This window comes from Leptinotarsa decemlineata, unplaced genomic scaffold (genome assembly GCF_025532065.1).
Source record: "Leptinotarsa decemlineata unplaced genomic scaffold, Ldec_3_MD MMD2_tig00003902_RagTag_RagTag, whole genome shotgun sequence".
NCBI classification, from domain to species: Eukaryota; Metazoa; Arthropoda; class Insecta; order Coleoptera; family Chrysomelidae; genus Leptinotarsa; species Leptinotarsa decemlineata.
Genome location: NW_027412598.1, coordinates 1920968 through 1945305, shown reverse-complemented (window position 1 = coordinate 1945305; position 24338 = coordinate 1920968). Strand labels below are relative to the sequence as shown.

General features: G+C 35.3%; 1 protein-coding gene across 1 annotated transcript in view; it reads left to right on the top strand.

Annotated features, from left to right (window-relative positions):
- LOC111513588 (sodium channel protein Nach) overlaps positions 1 to 24338 on the top strand; it is a 126479-nt gene that overhangs the window by 100061 nt on the left and 2080 nt on the right. The window contains exons 8-9 of the mRNA XM_074178497.1: positions 4528 to 4693; positions 4751 to 4848. Of these exons, the coding sequence (XP_074034598.1) occupies positions 4528 to 4693; positions 4751 to 4848 (264 nt within the window). The remainder of the gene's footprint in view (positions 1 to 4527; positions 4694 to 4750; positions 4849 to 24338) is intronic.

The window sequence follows — 24338 nt, the reverse complement described above, 5'->3', positions numbered from 1 at the left end:
TCCAGGGTCGTTTCGTATGGCTTCACAATGTAATGTTATTCTATTCAACAATGCATCTCTTGTGTGAATAGGTGTAGCGTAAACAAGGCTTTTTAGATGCCCCCACAGAAAGAAATCCAATGGATTTATATCCGGAGACCGCGATGGCCATGAATATGGCCCACCTCTACCAATCCATCTATTGTGGAAAATATGGTTCAGATGGTCACTCACAATCAAACTAAAATGAGGAGGAGCGCCATCATGCATAAACCACATATCTCTTCGGGTTTGCAATGGAACATGTTCCAAAAGTCCATTCAAATCGTTCTGAATGAACTCCAAATAACGTTCTCCATTCAATCGGTCCTGTAGAACGAATGGTCCTATAAGATGGTTTCCTATGATACCAGCCCAAACATTCACGTTGAATTTCCGTTGGTGTTTGGTTTGCAATATCCCATGGGGATTTTATTCGGCCCATATATGGAGATTATGAGAGTTGATAACTCCATCTCTACTGAAACCTGCTTCATCAGTGAATAAAACTCGATTAATAAAAGTCATATCCTCTCTTTGCCTATCCATGAACCAATTGGCATATTTCAGTCGTGCTGGAAAATCTTGAGGTGTCATGGCATGTAACTTCTGGATGTGAAATGGGTGGAGCAGTTGTTCCCTAATTATTCTATGAATAGTGGACTTGGATGTATGGAACTGTTCTGATAGATTTCTGATGCTCATTGAAGGATCATCAGCGACGGCTTCCAAAATATTTTCCTCCAATACAACGGTACGTACAGTCCTAGGAGCGCCCTGACCACCTCCTTTTGGCAAAACTGTACCTACAATAATATCGAAATAAAACAACGTGCTCAAATTAATTATCAATTATTACATACCTGTCTCCCTCAAGCTGCGATCGACACGCTCGAATGTTTCTCTTGACGGTACCGTTCGATTGGGAAAATGCTCGGAATACAGACGACGAGCTTCTGCAGCATTACAAAATGCTCGTCCATAAAATACATGCATATCTGCATATTCATTGAATGTAAACTGTTCGGCCATATCAAAAAAATTCAAAATGTCCTATAGAATATTGACAATACAATGATAGTCATATGACAACGCACCACTCAACAAAACAAAATCTCATTCCAGTTTCTCATTTTTTATCAAAACTTTCTAAAAGATTTTTTTGTCAACATCTGTGAAAGAAATATTATTCCCTGGATATTTTTCACCTGATCATGTGCAGCCGTTTTTGTAGTTCATTCGTTTGCTTTTTATTAGTATAGTAAATATTTTTTCCGATGTGCGTTTTTTCAGCTAAATTTAGATTCGTGTTAAAGAATTTCTCCCATAAAATTATAATTATCAGTGAAACTCCTCAACAGTTCAGCTGTGAAGAAGAATTTGAAACATTCGAATGTTGAGTTTCATGAGATTCAGATAACTGATCAACACGAAACATGATTATTCCACACGTATTATGTACATACAAAATATGGAATGAATTCGATATTTCATAGTAGAGTAGCTTGTTAGTTTAAAAACACCACGAATCTACAGAACTTGATATTTCTTTTGAAAAAATATCTGCTATCACAAATTGGTTATAAATGTTGTTGAATTAACGTTATCATTATTATTTCTGCTTTGATAATTATTCATTTCAAATAATGGTGGACGAGCGGGTTTGATGTCGTCGAGTAGAACTACATTTTTATCAAGACTCGTTGCTCCGATCGACTTTCCACACGAGTACTTTTATTCATAAAATTGTCCAAGTAACCTTATTTTGTTGAAAAATATTGAAAATATCTGTCATTTCAAAGTTTTGGGGTGTGGACCATGGGGGGTAGTCCGTTCCTGACTTTGTATCAAAACAACTGACTCCTACATGAAAGCTCATCGACGGAATTCATTTGTTTAGTCAATTACCAAAATTTGGATGATTTTGAATATTCACTTGAAAAGTTATCAAAGAAAAACATTTTTCATTTTGTAACTTCGAGGGCCCGTAACTTGGTTACGAAGACTTTTAGGAAAAAAAGTTATATGAAGTACTGGTGATATTTTGACCCCATCTATACATTCCCGAGAGGAAAAGAGGAAGTCCAGGGACACTCTGTATATATATATATATATATATATATATATATATATATATATATATATATATCTTTTAGTGGTAAGGGGATGCGTACAGAATTTTTATAATACGACGATAAAACAGAATGCAATTCTTTACTGGTAGCTGTCAAATTTTTATTTGAGCCATAAAGACGCTCTTTCAGTAGTGGTTTTTGTCCAATTTTCAAACACATTCGCAATGAAGTATGATAATTATGAAAAATTGGATATGATAGTCATTTTATACAAACTGGAGAAGAAGCAGAAGCAGCAAGCAATTTGTATCACGAGAGGTATCCAGAGAGAAGACAACCTTTCAGAGACATTTCCGCAAGATTGCGACACAACCTAATTGATGATGGTCAATTTGAAAAGAAAAAGCCAAAATTATATGAATCAAATAGGGATAAGTAGGAATTGGAAAAAATAGTCATTTTAGGAGCTGTTGACAATAATCCCAAAACGTCAAAGCGAAATTTGAAAATATCAACATGCCTACCAAAAACTAACGTGAGGAGGATTCTGAAAAAACATAAATTCAAGCCAGACAGGACCAGAAAAGTTCATCAATTCAGACCAGGAGATTTTGAACGCCGCATGGCTTTTTGCCAGTGGTTCCTGGAAAGTTGTAAGCAAGTGCGTGATTTTTCGTTGAATTGTATTTGGACAGACGAAGCTTGTGTGAGCAGTGCCGGCATTTTCAACCGCTACAATTCTTATACAACAAAATCCTCATTCTATTGTGGAGCAGGAAAGTTAAGGAAGATTTGGATTTAGTGTGTTGGCAGGTGTTTTCAAGGATATAATTATCGGCCCGTTCATTTATAATGGCACATCTCAGAGGTATGTAGAAATTCCAAGGCAAAATATTGAACCCCTTGTTGATAAATTGGCACTAATGGAACTCAGGAAAACATTTTCTCAACGAGACGGGGCATCGCCTTACAACACTGCAATTGTCACCAATTTTTTGGCTGAAAATTTTCTTAATAATTGGGTAGCCAACCAAGGACCCAACCGTTGGCCGGGCAAGTCATCGGACCCATTTTATTTTTGAATTGCCAACCAATTCTATATACGAATTGAAACTCTCAGTGATGCAAAGTTTTGCTTCTCACTTCTACTGAATTAGTGATACACTGTTTGGAACCTTTGGTGTAGTAATGAATATTACTGGATCTTCCTCTTGAAGATGATCACTTGGAGATCGAAACACGTGTCGAGGTGTTAAATTAACGGTTTGGTATTGGGAAAAAAATCCAGTAATATTCATTATTGAACTCATTGATTCGGCAAATAACGTTCAGAAAAGGTGTCGCCTGTATGTAAGAGAAGCTGGTAGATATTTCGAACACATTCTCTGAAGAAATATATTTTATTGTTTGTTCATTATCAAGTTTCATTTATTAGCAGTATACACGGTATGAATTGTTATCAGTTTTATTGAACCTATGCGTTTTGATTATTGCTGTGAAAAGCTTTCTCAACATTTGATTGCTACTAATGAATAATTTCTTTTTGTTTTATCGCCGGCGCCGCGTCGTCCAAAGACTTCTTGATCAAATTGTGCGTTTCAAAGTCTACATGTAAAAACATAAAAGCTCTGTATTTCAAAGATGACTTTAACAAACCATCAAGTGTGCTACATTTTTGGAAGGGGAATTTTAAGCTCTTTGAAATATGCAGAAATATACAGGTTGTCTCATTAAAAAAGTTTTTTATACCATTGAATTCTAAGTAAAATGTTTTCATAGAAACAAGAAATTTTTGGCAGGAAAAAAGTTACAGCAACTTTTCAAAAATGCACATTTTCGAAAAACATGCTCAGAAACGATGATAGATATTGATATATGGTTTTCACCATTTGTCATAAAATTTGACCCTCAGACACAACCATCAGTTTTCATCTATCCAGTTCGAAAACAGGAGTTTCCCTTTGAAAATGTCCAATTAAGCCCAAGAATAAATATTTTTCAGTGATGCTTAGGGTTGAATTTTTTTTCTGAAATCAGGCGGTTATTTTCCAATTCATATATTATGTAACAAAAATATGTAAGTTTGCTTGCTATTATTTTCGTTTCTTTCAAGTTGATAAGTAAAATGATGAGTAGAATTATTCCATTGGGAAGTATTTTATCACCTCGAATACATATCGAAAACAATTATTTATCGAATGTTTCTGCAGTGAAATAACGACAATAATTTTGACTACTGACATCTTCTATTCTTTAACTACCCTTCATTTCTTAAATTTAAGTTAGTTATCAATACCACCCTATTTGTCGGTTAATAACAAAATATCGACTTTTCAAAAAATTTAACACCAGTGATATTTCAACTGTTAAACAGTGTCAATTTGTTTTATTTAGGTTTTGAAAAAAAACCACCATGTACCACTTTTTTTTTCAGCATCCGAACAACAATGTGAATACGAAGGTCTGCAATGCTTGGATGAAAAATATCATCAGATAGCTGTTTTGAAAGCCTCCTGGTCAAGTAGAAATGGACTTGTGTGCGGTTGTCTGCCAAGTTGCACAGAAATTGAATTATCCGTTATAAGGGATGATAAAACAGGGTAATAACAAGTTCAAAAATATGTTAAGTCCTAATTATTATATCAATTATTTTCTAGCACTGTACATGAATACGCTACTGTGGAATTCTCCCTAGAAAAATTGCCAACTGAAATGTTCAAGAGAAAAGTTGTTCGAGGAAAACTTGATTTAGTCGGTGAGAAATTGGCAATATGAAAATGTCACATAAGAGAATATGTGCAAAATGTTCAATTCATATGAAATATTTGGACGTTCTTAATAATTAATATTCAGGGGGTATCTGCTCTCTGGACAAAATGTCGACTCATTGAAAATGTACTATTCTGAAATTAATTTACTGAATTAGTAAACTAGAGTATTACCGTTCTCAGATCTGATAAATTTTTAGCCAGTATAAACCCGAAACTCACCACTCAAACTGCAAATTCTTCCGAAATAATTTATCTTTAACATTTTGATCAATATCATAGGCTTTCGACTCATGCATTTTTCGGAAAACGTATTATTGGCAATTCAAAGTTACATATCTTTCAAACTATTGAACGTATTTTTGGAAACAAAGAAGCAATGGATAGGTCAGCTGCGATTGAGGAGATGAAGTATTTGCAATAGTTTCTAGGTGGAAACTCGTCACTCTCACAAATAAACGAATAATTGTTTCCCTGACAAGTTCTGCCTTGCAGTGCGCCCATTCTGTATATAGGAAAAATATCCAAAGGTCAATGAGAAAACTTTGATTTCACCCACAAAAAATGACATTCGATCAATATTTGTGAATATTCACACATTTTCACTGTATAATTAGAAAGATGATCTCTTCTGACATTTAGTATATTTGATAGTCGTTTTTCTGAATATACGTCTGAATTTTTCATTTTGCACGATAAAACAGATACTGTCACGTGACAATTTTGAATTTGTGGAAATTACATTATATTCTGTTTTGGGGAAAAAATCTGGGTTATCAGATCATCTCAATCCAAAAGTGTATAACTTGAAGATCTGTTTTATCCTTCGACCACCTCACCCATATATCATTTGAGATATACTAGTGGGCAAGTTTTTTTTTCATCAGGTGTGTGTGTGTGTGTGTGTGTGTGCGCGCATGTGAGTGTGCGTGTGAGTGTGCGTGTGTGTGTGTGTGTGTGTGAGAGAGAATGCACGGTAAAGGGTTTCATCATGTGCTTGTCTGTGTACAAACATACGTCTGCATACTTCGAAGGTCCTCCAAGTACTGAATGATCCATTGGTGTGAGATCACCAAGTTAGTAGTGGTGTGACGTCACAGCAGCAATCGTTCAACGGTAAGAGAGCGAGATGTTCACTCCACGACGTGTGGCTGAGTAATGCGTATTCATCGGTGTGTCCTCACCTCCCTCGATGCGGTGAAGGCTGTGACGTAACGCATCGCTCTAGTCTCGCTGTCAATGGTGACGCGCAGGTGGCGAGGACTGTGTTAACGTCTGCCCTCTACGAGAGCGCAACGATCACTGTCTGTTCGTATCGACATATGTTAACGCATCCAGCTGGGAGGTAGGCTTGGCTGTGACGTCAGGCATCTCTAGTGGGTAGCAACTAGCAATGTGAACCTTTCACGGTTTCATGGTGGGGGTGACTCGCGCTGTTTAACATAAAAGAAATGCCTGGCACACTATGAAATCAGTAGAGGAATATATCTGCAGCAGTTAGCAATTGGTAGAGTGTTATTCAGTTCGTAATAGAAGGAAGACGGTGAGTGTATCTTTCTGTTGGAAATTGTTTATATTCTCATACATATTTTCATCATGTTCGTTTCAAAAGTAGACTTAAATAAAATCAATAATTTGATTGAGGAAGAGGTTGAAATACTAGAGCAAAAGGCTTTATCATCGTTACCAATTGATGAAATGTATATAATTAAGAATATGTCAACTTATTCTATAAGGTTCGGTAAATCAATTTTATTAACTTTGGAAGATGTGAGCAATAATAAATTATTCAAAACATGGCTATCAAAACGTATTTCGCTGCAATTCAGTGATGACGATATAACTTGTATCAACTCATCGGGTGGTAAATATACGATGGTGTATTGAGGTCAAAGCCCACAAAGTTTTGCTGGCATGGAAACGCGATCTCTAGTCAAATTCGATATGATTGAATAATAATAGTAATTATTTATAGTGAATTTCTTTTTGTTTCAATAATATTCATATTAGATGATGATCGGGTGGAAAATATACGTTGGTGTATTGAGGTCAGAGCCCGCTAAGTTTTACAGGTATGAAAACGCGATATCCAGTTAAATTCAATATGATTGAATAATAATAGTAATTATGTATAATGAATTTTTTTTTGTTTTGATAATATTCATATATAAGATGATTTAGATGATAATTACATGGAAATATAAATATTACTAACATAATTGAATACACTCACTTTATAACTACAAGAAAAATGGGAATGTGAGTATTATATCATGGAAACAAGTTGGAGGTTGCTTATTGTTTTTTTTTATTCGATTTCAGTTCCACCATTCAAAGATGTGGATGCAGTAAGCAAGTCAAGATTGGATCTATGTTGTATATCCGACAGGTGTCAGTGCAGGATTCTTCACAGAAGTTATTCCTGCACATGCTGTTGGCGATACAACTGCCGCAATTAATTAAACGCCCTTCGTGGTATTAGCTAGGGGAGTAGTTGTTTTCTGATAGGTGTTAGTCCATTAACCTACTGTGTAGGGAGTTGAGACTGGCCTGAACGAATTGTTCTTAGATAATTTGATTTATAGTCAGTCTTCAAGTATGCCCACTAACTATATGTGAAAGTTTCCTTTCCTTATACGAGAAATTGGGCAAATTTCGGATATGCAGTTGGTTAACTCGTTCACAGGCAGATGGGGCGACGACAAACCTGTTGTTTGTTGTATGCTTCAGCTTAGTTCCAGGAATGATACTCTGACGGAATTCGATTTTCAATTATCGGAAATCATCGACTTTATGTTGATGATATACACTACCTTGCACTGACGAGTGGCCAAACAGCCCGAAACCGGTCTGCAAGTGTGTTCCAATAATTGAAAATCTATTGCGGCAGTTGTATCGCCAACAGCATATGCAGGAATAACTTCTGTAAAGAATCCTGCACTGACACCTGTCGGATATAATTCAACGCCTTTCGTGGTAATAGCCAGGAAAGTAGTTGTTTTCTGATAGGTGTCAGTCCATTAACCTACTGTGTAGGGAGTTGAGACTGGCCTGAACGAATTGTTCTTAGATAATTTGATTTATAGCCAGTCTTCAGGTATGCCCACTGACTGTATGTGAAAGGATCATTTCGATCAAATTCTATATCGCTATGACCCCATGGAAGAGTTCGAGTGGTATTCGGAATGATGAATCTTTTGTCGTCGTGATATGATAAGGCGACTTTATTCTTCAATTCAGTGTAAATATCATGCAATACGCTTCTGAATGAGTTCATCTTCCTGAATATCATACCTTTCTCTTCGATAATTTTTTCATAGTCTTCGCATGTCAATTCATTCTTTATAACAGATCGTTTGATGCCTTTGGCCTTCTTCAGTTGACCATCAACATATTTCACATAATACGCTTTAGCACCTGTACCGTAAAAGCTGATTATTGGATCGTTTGGAAATTCATCCTTGAAATTACCCAGAACTGACTTTGTCACTGAAATATTGAATTGGTTTCCTATTTTATAATTAGATGTATAGAAATTATTTAAATTATTTTTGATAAATTCATGGAAATTGTCTGTATTTACTTTGAGAATAAGAAAGTCGTTATCAATGTAGAGCAAGGACGCATCTTCTCCAAACTGTTGTTTGATAACTCCATAGAAAAAATCATACATAACTGTTTTGGATAATTCCAGAATGGAAAATCCCAAATACAGTGGTTTATCATAATGAACTTTTACTCCAGCCAATTGAATGGCAATGAAATTTTCTGTAAAAATGGAGCATTTTTTAAAATTTGGTCGCGATATGAGACAACTAGCACCTATCGTTCTTTTTATATTTTCCCAATGTGTAAAGAGTCTAACATCCATTCTATTGTCTACGTTTTCCATTGTTTTTCCATAGACTGAATTATTCATTAGTTTGTAGAAATCTTTTTCAGATTTGTTATTAGACCGATTACGCATTTCAGTATTCAAATCTATATAGGGCTTCATCCAACATGATTGCTTGAACCTCAATACTCTTTGTGTGTTCATCACTATCAAACCATGATTGACAGCTTGCTGTAAGTTTCTATAGTGAACAATATATTTTCTTTTATCGTTTAAATTTGGAAATAATTTGGGAACTTTCGATTTGGCATATGGAGGTTCAACTAAGAATGGAAAATCGGAATGTTTATCGTGAAGTTCTTGGGGATAATGTGTATCCACTTCCAATACATCTCCATAAGGACTATCAACATCCAGATTCATTATATCAAGATTGAGAATTTCAGAATTTGAGATATTAACCATGAAAATTCACCTGTTGGTAATGGTTGTGACATGCTGTCACCATATAGATTTGTTGCATCCAAATATGAAATGAATGAAGATGGTTCATTTGGATTATAATTCGGTAAAAATTTATTATTTGCTTTATGTTTCCTTTCACTACATTGACTGATTCCACCACGAATACCTTTTTGAAAGAAGTGAACCATATCAATATCAGTTAGTAATTCCAATTCAATATTAGTATATTTCAACATGGCATCCCACGATAATTCGGGTGCGGTGAAGTATTGTGCCGAATCCAATTTATATTTATCAACAGATATATTTCTAAAGTTTTCAAAAATGTCACAGAATAGTAACACATCTGATTTTGAATATAAATCAGAGTATTCACCCGAATTCTGACATTCGAACAAATTCCATACATGTTGAGCTCTCCCATAATCATTATCTAATATATGTTCACAATTGAGTTTATCGTAAAATTGATTTTTGGTTGAAAGTCTTGCATGATTCAGTTTGTCGATGTCATCAACAAAACTATAGGGAAATACACCTTTCTTTCTCATCAAATTGAAATTTTCAATTTGATGAGAAATTGTTGCGCATCTCGATACACTGATCAGATGTTGAATTTGCTCCTAAATTCTTCAAAGAACTAGGCATGAATCTGCAACTATCAATGAATCTCATTTTCAAATAATTCTTCTTATCCCTACCATCTTTATCCGTATAGAGATATGTTTAGAGATATTTTATGAAAGATATATATTTCTCTTCAGTTTGTGGGATGCCATCCATTTTATCTTTGTTTTTATACAATTCTTTTATGGATAAGTGACAATCATATCCACTCAGATTGTGAAAAATGATAGGAATGAAATTTGGTAATTTAAAATTCAAATTACATGATGAATGAGCAGAAGGGGACCTTTTTTTTTCTGTGAGATGACAATGATCCCTCACTTCAACTTCGCCATCATTGAATTGTTTAGAACAAATGCCACAATTTGTGGCAGAGGCAAACTATTCCTCTTCCTCAGGAGTTTGTGCATCCATAGGAATAGGAAATCTGAGATGATTTTCATAAACATTTGTCAAATCATCTTCAATTTTGCTGACAAATGTCTGGGCTGCATCCACACCCCTATACGATACAAATTTTGACAAATCATCATCGTATGAACATTTAATCAAATAAGCAAATGAATTAGGCTCATGTTTGAATGTCTTGATCAAGTACGAATATTCAGGATTTGGCTTAGTGGTTTGAATCGGTTTAGGTACTGATTCAAAATTGGCCTACACTACAGATGGTACCTTCATTCGTTTGTCAGAGTTTTCAAACGTTAGTTTATTTACAGGCACCATTTTCCCATATTTATTAACTTTGAAATTGGTTGATGGTGTTGTAGTACTCAAGTTATTACAATCATTTATTTCATGACGTAATAGTAATTGCTCATTAGAAAAATATAATAAACATCCATCACAAAAATATTTCTTATGTTCATGAGCCGATAATTGGCTTGAAACTAATCTTGAAAGATCTTTGATCCAACAATAATGACTATTACCGAAATCATCTGTGATAAGTAACAAATTGACATCTCTCCTAAGTCTTCTCTCTGAGAGTAACGTAATGGTCTAATTATTTCTTACATCATTTTACCCTCCTCGAATTTACTTTCTAAACCGTACACATTAACTGAAATATCATTCCTGTCCTCAAATTCCACAATATCCTTCAAATTTACCGGAAAATTCATACCTGTAACATCTATGACAGTATTGAAATGTGGATATGATGAAACTTCTGACGTTCTATCGATTGCAGGGTGTAGTGCTGAAGTGATAGCCCATGCAAAACAATGCTGATCTTCATTACGGACATTAACCACGGCCTTCCTATGCTCGATACATTCAGGTAGCTTCAAATATGAACATCCACATTTATTGATGTTCACCTCCAGAAATATGATTTTTTCACAGGTCCAACCTTAAATATGAATCAAAATTACTGTAGTTTGTAGTTTGAGCGATAATTCGATTTCGAAATCCATCAAATAAGGAATTCAAACCAGTAGAATGGTCAACTGTTCTATTTTGAGAGTTGTATGATTTGGTTTCCTTCAGATCTTGCGTTTGCATAACATAACTCCCAAATACTTCCATATTCACTTTGATGATTTTGTGAACCCTGATGGCTGATTCCAATAATTCAATAACTTTCTGCCTGATTTCAGTAAAGAATAACATGTAATCGGTGGAAACAATGGAACTCTGCACCCTATATGTAGCAATCCGACGCTTGAAGGCACTCTTTATAATTTGAACACCATCCTGAATTGTACACATGCATTATTCTTATGTTGCAGACTTCTATTGTGAGAATTCACTTGAGTCAATGGAATCGTCACATAACAACAATTACATGTGTACATAAGTGTTGCAGCGTCATCTGATCTCATTCGTTTCACTAATGGACTCCTTGGCAACTCTGGAGCTGATGACGACGAAGGTTTACACTATGAGTAAAAGATTTACCACAGTCACAAGAATACATTTTCTATGATATGTTCTCACTAACTCACTCGATGTAAACTGACATAACCAACTCTCACCCGCTTCTTAAATACCACAGTCCTCGTCGCCTGCGCGTCACCATCGAGAGCGAGGGTAGAGCCATACGTTACGTCATAGCCATCGCCACATCGAGGGAGGTAAGGGCACATCGATGAATACGCATTACTCAGCCACACGTCGTGGAGTGAACATCTCGCTCTCCTACCGTCGAACGGTTGCTTCTGTGACGTAACACCACTACTAACTTGGTGGCCTCACATCGATGGAACATTCATTACTTGGAGGATCTTTGAAGTATGCAGACATATGTTTGTACATAGACAAGCACATGATGAAACCCTGTATCGTGCATTCTCTCACACACACACACACACAAACACCAACCAAATGTAATTACGTCATTACACACACACTCAAAATCTCATATGAAAAAAATTCTGAATGATCCATGCACCAGACACTTCAAGGTCACATCACCTTGATGTTACTAAACAACAAAAAAAGGCAATTAATACGTCACAGTGGTGGGAGGAGGCTTAGAACCGGCTCAAATCTCCTACTTATTTATTTACTGGACCATTCGAAACGTTACCTAGTTTTGGGTGATTGAATCAATCTATTGAAAACATTTCAATACATTTGAAAACTTGCTCTTTGAATATACTTTGATTGGTGAGGTAGATGTCGAAAGAAGTATTTTAGTGTGTGAAAAAAGTGGTTCTAATTTTTTTTTCATTCTGCGCCGGAGAATCTATTCATATATGTCAATATGAGCTACGATTTTCATAGTTATCCACTTTGATTCAAATAAATATTGGTGAATGGTGAATACTGGTTATTTTCATATAGTACAGCCATCGACCTCATAAACTTTTTCGGATTTTCATGAAACTTAAATACTCCACTAAAAATCGAGTGTAGGTAATTTCCAGACCAGAAATACACACGAGTTTCACTTGATGTTGATGCCTCCGTACATAAGCTTGAAATGCACTCTTATATAAGGATAGTAACTCTTGTGATTATGAAAAATATTTTTGTGACCAAAGCTTTCCCATCGGAATATTTCGATTGAACTCCATATTTTAATCTGCCTTCTCATTATGTTGTTATTGTTTGAAGATGGTTGACAACAGTTTTTCTCATTGGTGGCAATGACACCGGCAGAATATTATGAAACATCAAGGGAGTAAACTACCATTCGGAAGGGGTCGATGCAACTTTTCTCATTGGAACCAATGATAACTTATAAAAAATATATAAAATTAAGGAGTTTGCTTCAAATATTCCGGCAGAAGATTATGAAAAATGACAAGATTGAAATATTCTGATGAATAGGCCCCGGTAAATAAAATATTTTGAAAAATCATAAGAATGAACCCACACCATATGTGGGTGAATTATATTTGTATGTACGGTGGCATCAATATCAAGTGGAACTCATGTGAGTTTTCTGAAATAATCGTGCTATTTGGATCAGGAAGGTCCTATTTGGGAGGATTTTCACTGATCAGCAAAGTATTTTCTATATAGAATAAAGAAAATATTTTTGTCTAGTTTCTACTGTGTTTATTTATTCGTTACGATCGGTTTCGGCTTATAAGGCCATTTCCAATGCCACTTGAAAATGGCCTTATAAGCCGAAACCGGTCGTAACGAATAAATAAACACAGTAGAAACTAGACAAGAACGAGAAAGTATTTTCACCCCTGACAATCAATAATTCACCCTGGAAGTCACAGCAAATAATTATAGCCCACTCTCATCCACACTTCATAACAGAATTATATTATTACAAACCATCTGAAGCGTGACATTCAAAGCGTCAATAATTTTGCAAGGTACCCCACGACAGCACTATTTTGTCAGTGCTGAAGGCATCTATCTGATGTCGATGTTTCAAATACATTGCAGTCATCGTTTAAATTTTGGAGAGAAAAAAAAACTCAGTTTACTAAAATAAATGTGAATTCCGAAATATACTCACACTAATAAAATATACACTCTAATATTCTAAAATAATAGTAGTCAATTCATTAGGATTATAAGGTAACACAAACAAGATCATTTCTATAAATTATTTTTATAGTGTTGACTGTAAAAAGTCACACCTAATCAGGTGATTGAGTTTTCCAGGTGATTGAATTTTGAGACTCAACTTCTTTTTGGTTGCTCCAATATACAGGGTGTAACTAAATGAGTGTAAAACATTTAGAGAGGTGATTTCTCATCGAAAAAAAAGGATCTTTCATATAAAGAAATTTCATTGGAGCATCCCTTGTTAAGATACAGCCCCTTAAAGGGGGTACATAAAATTTGTATAACATTTTTTTTCACAAGCACTAAAAAAGTTACAATATTGAAATTAACCTGACGGTTTGTACTACCAAAAAGACACTTAGCCAGAAATTTATATCGTGTACCCCATGATTGTAATGGGTGGAAAACGCAACCCCTAAAATTTATTTCCAATGTAACTTTTTGTCTTATTATTTGTTTACCATTTAAACATTTCTTTCCGATAGCCTGTTTCATTCTAAACAAAAAATTTCTCGTGGGTTTTTCGCCCAAAATAAACCAGTTCGCAGCAAAACATTATTTTAGGAACAACTACAGAGATACATCTTCATAAATGCGAAAATACGAAACTAATCTATCTAGTAGGTCGCTATTAGCGATAGTGACAATTAAATTGGTATGACGCTGTCAGTTTGTGAATTTTCGAAATTGAATTATTACTAACTGTGTGATGTTGTTCTGTTCTTAATTTGTTACTTTAATTATTCACTTGTTATTAAAATGACATACACGAATGAGGAAATGGCTGATATGCATTACGTTTACGGTCTGTCGCAGGAGAATGGGTTAGAAGCTTCTGGAAGATGTGCTGAAATGTATTCTCAACGGCAGCATCCTTCACATAGAATATTTGCTCGACTTCATCAACGATTACGAGAATATGATTCATTTGACAAAATAACGCAGGAAAATGGTCGCCATCGAGAAGTACGAACACCACAATTTGAGAAAGCAGTACTTAATTTGATCGAAGAACAACCTACTACCAGTACTAGAAAGATTGCTTTCCAGCTAAATGTTGATAATATGACGGTATTTCGAATTTTAAAGGAACAACTCTTATACCTTTATCATCTGCAACGAGTACAGGCACTGTTACCCAATTGGATACTGGAAATGATTAGAAGAAATTGTGACTTTCTGAAGATTATAGAATTCACAGACGAATGTAGTTGTTTTCGGGACAAGATTAATAATTTTCATAATTACCACATATGGGCTGATGAAAGGCCTCACGCTAGTTAAGTAACTTTGAAGTCGAAAACCGTTTTTAAAAACAATTTATTTTATTCAAAATTACATTATAAATTTCTAGAGAACTTCTCACATCGAGATCTGCAAAATGAATGAATAAAAACTTATGATGATAATCGTTTCTGGATCCGGGGTGGGAATCTGCAAGCACTGCATTTCCTTGGATAGTCTGCAAAATCTCTTCACATAACTCCTCCCTCCTCAGGAGAAAACAATACGGATAAAGGGTTGTTTTCTTTAGGGTCCTTCTGTCGGTTGGTATTGCGATGGCCATTTTTCTTTTTCATCCAAAACCAAAGTATGGCAAATCCGGTAAGGAGTAGAACGCATATAGTTACACCGGGAATATTCCAAATTGCTGGGTGTATTAATTGGTTAAGGTATGGCGTTTGGAGTAGCTTGGCTTCTGTTTGAAGTTCTCGTATGGATTGGAAATTGATTGACTTCAGTATCAATGGCTTATTTTCGTGTTGGTCACCATTAGATTTGGAAGCCATATTCCATCTCAGTTTGGGAAGAATAAGTGGGTTTCCCAAAATAGTTTCTTCTTCGTTTCTATAGGTGAAGTTTTTCACAACGACACTGCAACCTTCTGGAATTTTCAGAAGAGTATTTGTTTCGATTCTGTGTACACTTCTTTTCTCGCAATCCGCTTGGGCTATAACTGATTCACTGGATGGCAGGATTAGGAGAAATCGGTCATTGGTTTCTTCTATTATGGGGTGATTCAGAATGGCTTCATTCGTCAGGCAATTGGGTTTTTTGTCCTTCATCAGAGCAATAATACAGGTGTCGATTATAGTTTCGTCATGATGTTGGCACAGGAACACACCATCTATTTGAGGGCATGGTTTATCTTCAAACTGGTGATATTCGGTACCGAGTATGAGGAAAGGTTTATAGGGGGTGATGATTGTATTTTGGTATGGTAAACTAATAAGATTATAGGTTCGGAAGTCGTCTTCTAGGCAAATTGGTATATGTATTGCAAAAATAATTTTGTATTTCTCAATTTTTACTTGAGTTCCTGCCAGCTGGTAATAAAGGTATGCATTTTGAGTTTTGAGGATCTTTTTATGACCATAGATATTGGCCATGTGTTCGATAGCACTTACTAAATCGTTAAGTGGAATTACTGAAGGATGAAGATAACCTAAGTTGGCAAACATGATTGCATTTTCTAAATTGTCAAGAAATGTTATCAAACTTTGGCAATTTTCTATTATTTGGCTAAAGGCCCCCAAGGATGCAAAATAAGAATATAGATTATTAGTTCGGTTACTGAGCTCTTCTCTTAGTTGGTTGAGTTCATCTCTCAATAGGATTTGATTATCGTGAAGTTCGGTTATGGTTTCATTGTAGTTTTTGATCAGTTTTTGATTAAGAGAAGTCTGTAGTTTAATTTGATGATTGAGAGAATTTTGATTTTCAAATAGTGTTTCAATTTGTGAATCGTATTTAATTTCGTCATCATGATCTAACGTTCCAAAAAGCCATTTACTTGCTATGCCTAGACCATTAATTAGTCCGCGTTTTTTGCGATTACTTGAAATTATATTACTCAATTTAGTTTTTGTAGTGGTTAGGAAATATTTAGCTTGATTAAACGAATCATTCAGAATGATCTGGTCCCTTTCCAATTCTGTTTTATTATTGATCGATATTATTAGTCTCTCGTAGAAAAATTCAATATTTCTGAGTTGCATTTTTAAGAGAGGGGTTTCAATATAATGTAAAAATGTATGTTTTGTTTGAATGATTCTTGATTTTCCGAGTTCTAATGGTAAGAGTGGAGTGTCGAGTTGTTGAATTTCAATTTCTTGGCTGGTTATTACCTGGGTCATCAAGAGAAGTCGAAGGGATATTATTAGGATCGGTGTGGTCCGTTCTGTCATCCTGTAAAGAACGTCGAGAGTGAATAGGTGGTTTTCTTATTTTCGATTTATGAATTATTGCTCCTGTTGTTGTTTTAATATTGAGTCCTAAGTCTTTAGAAACTCGTTTTTTAATGTGTCTAGGTTTGGCTTTGTTACGAGCAGCTTCGCGATTTTGCACAAATACATCTTGATTTTCTGTGAACTCTACAGGGTCTTCGCGAGTCTCGTTTCTTTTATTGATGACACGTTCTTTATTATTTTGACAACGTTTCTGGATGTTCTCGTAAAGGGTAACCAACCTACTTTTCCTGTCATTTATGAAGTTATTGATTATGTGTTCGTCCGTTAAGTCAAAAGGGTCTAGTGATTTTGTATTACCTAAGACAACATCGTAAGGAGAGTATTTTGTAACGGAATGGATTGACGAATTGTACCCTATAATCGCTAGTTGGACTAGTTGTTTTATGGGTGTGTTGGGATGTTGTAGTTTCAGGACGCGAGTATTTTCAAGAAGAGATAGGTGAAATCTTTCAACGGGGCTATTACTGTTCGAATTGCGTGGGGTAGTAACATGAAGTTGAATTTTGTGAAGTTTGCAAAATTCCATAAAGAGTTCTGATTTGAATTCGGTTCCACTATCACAAGTAATGGAACATGGTACGCCAAAATGAGTGATGAAAAGGTATAGTTCTTCTATTACGTTCACGGTGTTGACGCTATTTAAGATGTATGCTTGTCCGTACTTAGAGAAGGAATCGAAGATTGTTAGAAATTTCGTCTGTAGAATCTGAAATACATCAATATGTATCATTTCGAAAGGTTTAGTGGGTGTGAGGGTGATGGAGTATTTTATTTTCGGAGGGTGTCTATCATATTTGGCTTGTTGGCAGATATCACAAGCATTTATATACCGGATGATATCCGTTTTCATATTCGGCCAATAATATTTATTTCTTAATGCTTGGAATGTTTCGTTTATGCCGCGGTGACAAGATTTACTCTCATGGTGGTATTTCAAATTTCTTTTTATCTCATCTGAGTTTGTTAGGTCTTTGACGAATTTCTTTGAAATAACCAAATGATAGGAATGATTTTTAAATGTATTTTGAAGTGTTCTTACAAGCGTTGGAATAAAATGTTCGATTGATTCTTTGACATAAATACAGAATAATTTTTTCGGGTCAATATAATTTTTGAAGGTGTCAATAATTTCTTTCTCGAGGTTTTTGGTGAAGTTTAATGTCAATCGAGATTTTGAAATGAAAGGTTTGCTTTTTATCATATAGAAAGCTTTAGAATCGATCTTTCTTATTATTATTTGATTATTATATGAATTTGTGACACTTTCAGTATACGGTATTTCAAGAACAGGATTCTCTACATTTGAATGGACCGTTTCGTCAGTGGTAACCTCCTGCTCAACGGGGTTTTCGGGGATCTCTTGTATTTCTTCGTTGTTGGGTCTCTCGTCTAAAGGTTGACTATTAGTATTGTTCTCGATTGGTGGTGGAATTTCATTCGGGTCTATTCCTAATAAAGCATCCCGTATATAATTTTCAATTTCTTCATCGATGTCACCTGGATTGCAAATAATGGATTCGTTCTCAATAGCATTTATTTCAACACGTGAAAGAGCATCAGCATTTGTGTTTTGTTTGCCACTTTTATAATGAATATCATAATCGTACTCTTCCAACTTGAGCCTCCAGCGAATAAGTTTTGAATTAGGATCTTCAAGACTAAACAACCATTTGAGTGGTTTATGGTCGCTTATAATGTTGAATTTCCTTCCAAATAGGTATGGGCGGAAGTATTTGGCAGCCCAAACAATAGCTAAAAGTTCCTTTTCAATTGTGCTGTAATTTATCTCAGATGGGTTGAGTGTTCTTGAGGCGTAAGCTATTGGTAGGTCGTTTCCGATTTTTCCTTGGCTTAAGACTGCTCCAATTGCGAAGTTTGATGCGTCGGTCGTAAGATTAAAAGGTTTGGAAAAATCTGGGTATTGAAGTATTGGGTCATTAGTCAAAATATTTTTGCAAAGTTCGAAAGTTTCCAAAAATTCAGGATTGTGTTCGATTTTTTCACCTTTTTTCAAACATTTTGTGAATGGTTTAGTGATTTTGGCAAAGTTTTTGATAAATCTCCTGTAGTAGCCTAAAAGTCCGAGAAAGGATTTAATTTCTTTTGCAGTTTTTGGCAAGGGGAATTTTTTTATGGCTTGTATTTTCTTCGGATTCGGTTTTATTCCATTTGGAGTGATTACATGTCCAAGGAATTCCACATCCTTGCGGAGAAATTCAGATTTATCGAGCTGAATCTTCAGTTTGGTTTCTCTGAGACGTTGGAATACTAGTTTGAGGTTTGCGATATGTTCTTCGAGGCTGGAACTGAAAATAATAATGTCGTCCATGTAAACTAAGCAGACTTTTCCTTGAAGATTTCTTAGGACGTCATCCATCACACGTTGAAATGTAGATGGGGCGTTCCTCAAACCAAAAGGCATGCGCAGATACTCGTAGTGACCTTGCTCAACGCTGAAAGCAGTTTTCGAAACTGAGTTGGGGTCCATTTCAATCTGGTGGAAGCCAGATGCCAAATCTAGTGTGGAAAAATATTGGCAACGTCCAAGTTTGTCCAGAATGTCGTTAATGTTAGGTAAGGGATACCGGTCTTCAATAGTTTTTTCATTCACTTTCCTGTAGTCTACCACAATTCGCCACTTTTGTTTACCACTTGCGTCTGTCTTCTTCGGGACTACCCAAATTGGACTACTCCATGGGCTCTGACTGGGTCGTATTATTCCGTCTTCTAGCATTCTTGAAATTTGCTTCTGCACCTCTTCTTTATGAATAAAGGGGTACCGATATGATTTCGAATGGACCGGGACTTCGTCCGTTGTTTTAATTACATGTTTAACTTGATTTGTAAAGGAAAGTTTCTCATTGCTTTTATGAAAAATATCAGTGTATTCTTTACATAGCTTAATAATTGCTTGTTTTTCTTCTAAATTCAAGTGATCGACCCTAATTAGATGTTCTATATTTTGTTTTAAAGTGATTTTTGAATTTTCAGGCAAAAAATTTTCAACGTGGAAAAATTCAAATTTTTCTTTGAGACACCCTGTTAAAGGAATTACTTCAATAGGTGTTTTTATTACTACGGTAACTCGTGTATCAGTGTTGTTTATAATTTCTGTCTTTGCAAATCCGTGTTTCGCAGTAGATAAGGTTTCCGGTAAATAAAGAGTGTCAAGTTTCATCTCGGGTATAATGACATCGCCCTCATAGAAATTAACAGGAATTTTAATAACCGCGATTTCATGTGAATCCACTGAGATTGTGAAATGTTGTCTATTCAACTTATAAAAAATTGGAATGCATAGATTTTCATTAACAAGTAGGTTTCTTTTAAAATCAATAGAAAATTTTAAATTTCGAATATCGTTAAGGCCAAGTAACCCATCAAATTGATTATGAAATTGAAATAATATGAAATTTATTTTATCGGAAGATTTAAATTCAAGAAAGGCCGGTATTTCGGCTCTAAATAAGGATTCTTTCTCAACGATAGCTGTTTTGATTTTCGTTGGATTTTGGTATATAAATTCTGGAAAATATTTTTCTGCAATGGCTGGATTTAGTATAGAGTTCATACTACCGGTGTCTATTAGTAATTTGATAGGCGGATTTTTAATTTCAATGAACGGTAGGTCGGTTGAGTGGGAATCCGAGAAAATCTCGTTTGTACAGGGGGATCGGTTTGAGATGTTGACCAAAAATTTTCATCCGGGTTCGGTTGAGAGGGTTCAGTATCTTTTTCTTCGATATTATCGTAGTGTGTTGGGTATTCGTAATCATAGCATTCGGTATTACCGAAGTATATATTTTCGTTTTGGGCAATTTGATTAGTTTCGTCAAAATAGTCATCATTTCCGGGTGAGGTTTCTTTACTGTCAATTTGGTAAAGTTCTTCAGATTGGAAATTTTGAGGACCCGTGGGTCTAAATTGATTAAATTTGGGAATGTTGGAAGTTTTATATGTATTCCTTGAAGTTGTTGACATTGGTTCTGGATTATAATTCGGAACGTGTCCGGTGGGCTTAAATACATTTCTGGGGGGACCGAACACTTGTCTATTTGTCGGATACTTTGTGACAGTGGGTCTAGGTTGGATCGGTATGGGTTTACTAGGAAATCTGTTTGGGTTATTTTGAAAATTCTGAAAACTAGGTGGAATTTGGTGGTTAGGGACTGTCTGCATGTATCGCTGTATTGGGGGGTTTGATTGATTCGATTGGAATGTTCGAGAATATTGCTGTGTATTGGAAATGGGGTTTTGCAAATAGGTTGTTTGCTGTCTAGGACGATCTGGGGTATTTTTCGGTAAATTGTTTTGGTTACTGAGTTGTCTAAAATTATTTTGTGCATAGAAAAAGTTTTCTTCTTCTATCATATAACTAATAGCAGTTTCAATACTGTCCGGATTTTTAAATCTAACTGTTTGTTGTAAGGGAGCCGGGAGATTTCTTATAAGAGTTCTCAATGACATAACTTGATATTGTCGCCTATAAATAATTTTTGTTGCTTCATCCATTTCTTGAATGCTATAAGAATTTATTCTTTGAATCAAATGACTACGAAGAACTTGTAGTCTTTTTGCAAAATCTAATGGTTGTTCGTTTTTGAAAGGTCTGGCTACAAGAAGGTCTTGTTCTAAACACTCCAAACTTCTCTTATCTCCAAAACATTGAATGAGCGCCTCTTTAATTAGGGCCCAGTTATTTAACTCTATTCTACTTCCTACTAAGAGATTGGCTCTACCAATTGATTTTGATTGAATAACCTTCAGTAAATACTGTTTGAAAATAGGATCTGTTGAATTTGAATAAGTAGAATTTAGAAAATCACAATTTGAAATGAACTGACTTAATCCGTTTTGATTGCCATCGTATGGCGTAATCATATCTACATATAATCTAAGCATACTAACGTTAATTTGTTCTGTGTTTCCGTTAGGCATTGTTTCTTCTAAAACCACAGTAGTATTGAAGTTATTTATTAAATTTTCAATTTCTGAATCAAGATTCATCAAAATTTTACGTTATTATTCAATGTAATATCCTATTCAGGATTGGATTTGAGAATCAAGAAAAATACTTATCTATTTTGCCTAAATCTATTGTTTTCCTATTCAGGGAAATGGGTAAAAAGGAACTCGGTACTTACTTGTACTTCAGAGATGCTTTTTGATGTGATCCTTCTGCTTCCTCGTGTGAACTCCAGAGGTAGGCAGTAAACGCCAAAGAGTTGAAACTCACGTTCAATTTTCGGAATCGGACCCGATGCCGTGAACTTCGCGAAAACGAACTGCGAAATAATCCTACAGCGACTGCGCCAGTTAAGTAACTTTGAAGTCGAAAACCGTTTTTAAAAACAATTTATTTTATTCAAAATTACAATATAAATTTCTAGAGAACTTCTCACATCGAGATCTGCAAAATGAATGAATAAAAACTTATGATGATAATCGTTTCTGGATCCGGGGTGGGAATCTGCAAGCACTGCATTTCCTTGGATAGTCTGCAAAATCTCTTCACATAACTCGCTATTGTCGAAACTAACCATACAAAACAGTTTTCTCTTGACGTGTGGCTCGGAGTTATTGGGTATGATTTAATTGGGCCTCATTTTCTACCTCCTCGATTAAATGGTGAGGCATACGTCAAATTTTTAAGAGAAGTGCATCCAGTACTGCTGGAGGAAGTTACTTTATGCATCAGAAGGGATATGTTTTTTATGCATGATGGAGCTTTCGCCCATTTTAGTCAAGTAGCACGTCAGCATTTGTCTGAAACATATGCAAATCAGTGGATAGGTCGAGGAGGACCACAGAACTGGCCCGCTCGATCCCCGGATCTCAATCCTCTCGATTTCTCTATTTGGGGTCATTTACAGCATTTGATTTATCGTACTCCTGTTCGCGATGTATAGGACTTAAGAAACCGCATCATCGATGCGTGCAGGGAATCAGAGAGACTCCAGAAATATTTGAGCGAATACGTGGCTCAATGCGCCGACGTCTAGACGCATGCGTAATGTCTGAAGGTAGACATATTGAACATTTACTATGATTTCTACATGTTGTGTGTTTTGTTATTAATAAATAAGTTTTTTTTAATACCCTTTTATCGTTTAATGCAGGTACTAACTACAAAATAACAATAAATCCAGTTCGCATTTATGACGATGTATCTCTGTAGTTGTTCGTAAAATGATTTTTTCTACTCCCGTACGTGAAATAGTACTTTCACACACAGTTCACGAATCGTAAAATGTAATTTCACGCCCTTGTGCGTGAAATTATTTGTACGCCCTAGGGCGTGAAATAAACCCATAAGAATAACATGGTACATTCAAGTGTTTTTATTACCAGTGCGTGAAATATACTCATAAGAAATACATTGTAGTCTGTCCATAAGACCTAATACATGAATATTTCGCTGATAGGCGGCCTTAGTGCATCTTTTGTTTAAGAGCAGCAATAAATCATAAATAAACTGTCAAAATAGCTTGATCATAATTGTTGTGAGCTCATCGTTGAGAGTTAATTATTAATATTTTAACATTATATTATAATGGATTCTGATCATTCAGATATACGAAGTACCCCGCCGGATGTTATGGATGCAGCCAATGAGGCTAGTAAGACTTTATTACCCCAAAAATCATTGAGCATGTATGAAAATGCGTATGAGAAATTCATGGCATGGAGGAAAACAAAGAATATCAATTCATTTTCTGAAAACGTAATATTGGCATATTTGTCAAAATTATCCAAGAACTTTAAGGCAGCAACACTTTGGAGTAATTTCTCAATGCTAAAAAGTACCATCAGCATTAAAAAAAACATAAATATTGACTATCCTAAGGTACGTGCTTTTTTAAAAAGGAAGAGTGAGGAATATGTTCCCAAAAAATCCAGAGTTTTGGAGAAAGAACAAATACTGAAGTTTATACAAGAAGCTCCTGACGAAAAACTTTTATTGACCAAGGTAAGTTTAATGTCTCACGGTAGTATTAAATAAATAGAAAATAATATCTATAAATAAAGTAGATCCTAATAAGTATAGTTGGCCAAATCAGATATATTATCTAAAACTATGTTAATGTGATATCTAACTATGATCTTCTAAATTATTTCAAATTGGGCGTTGAGAATCGCGTTTTCACACATATATTTGTAAATACGAATGGTTCAGCGGTAGTGCGTCGGCCTCGCGCGCCCAAGGACCTGGGTTCGATTTCTGACAGCCATAATCTTTTTTTAGTTTCTATATTGTAATTTCTTTTTCTTTTAGGTTATACTAATATTTGGACTTGCTGAAGCTCTTAGAAGAGAT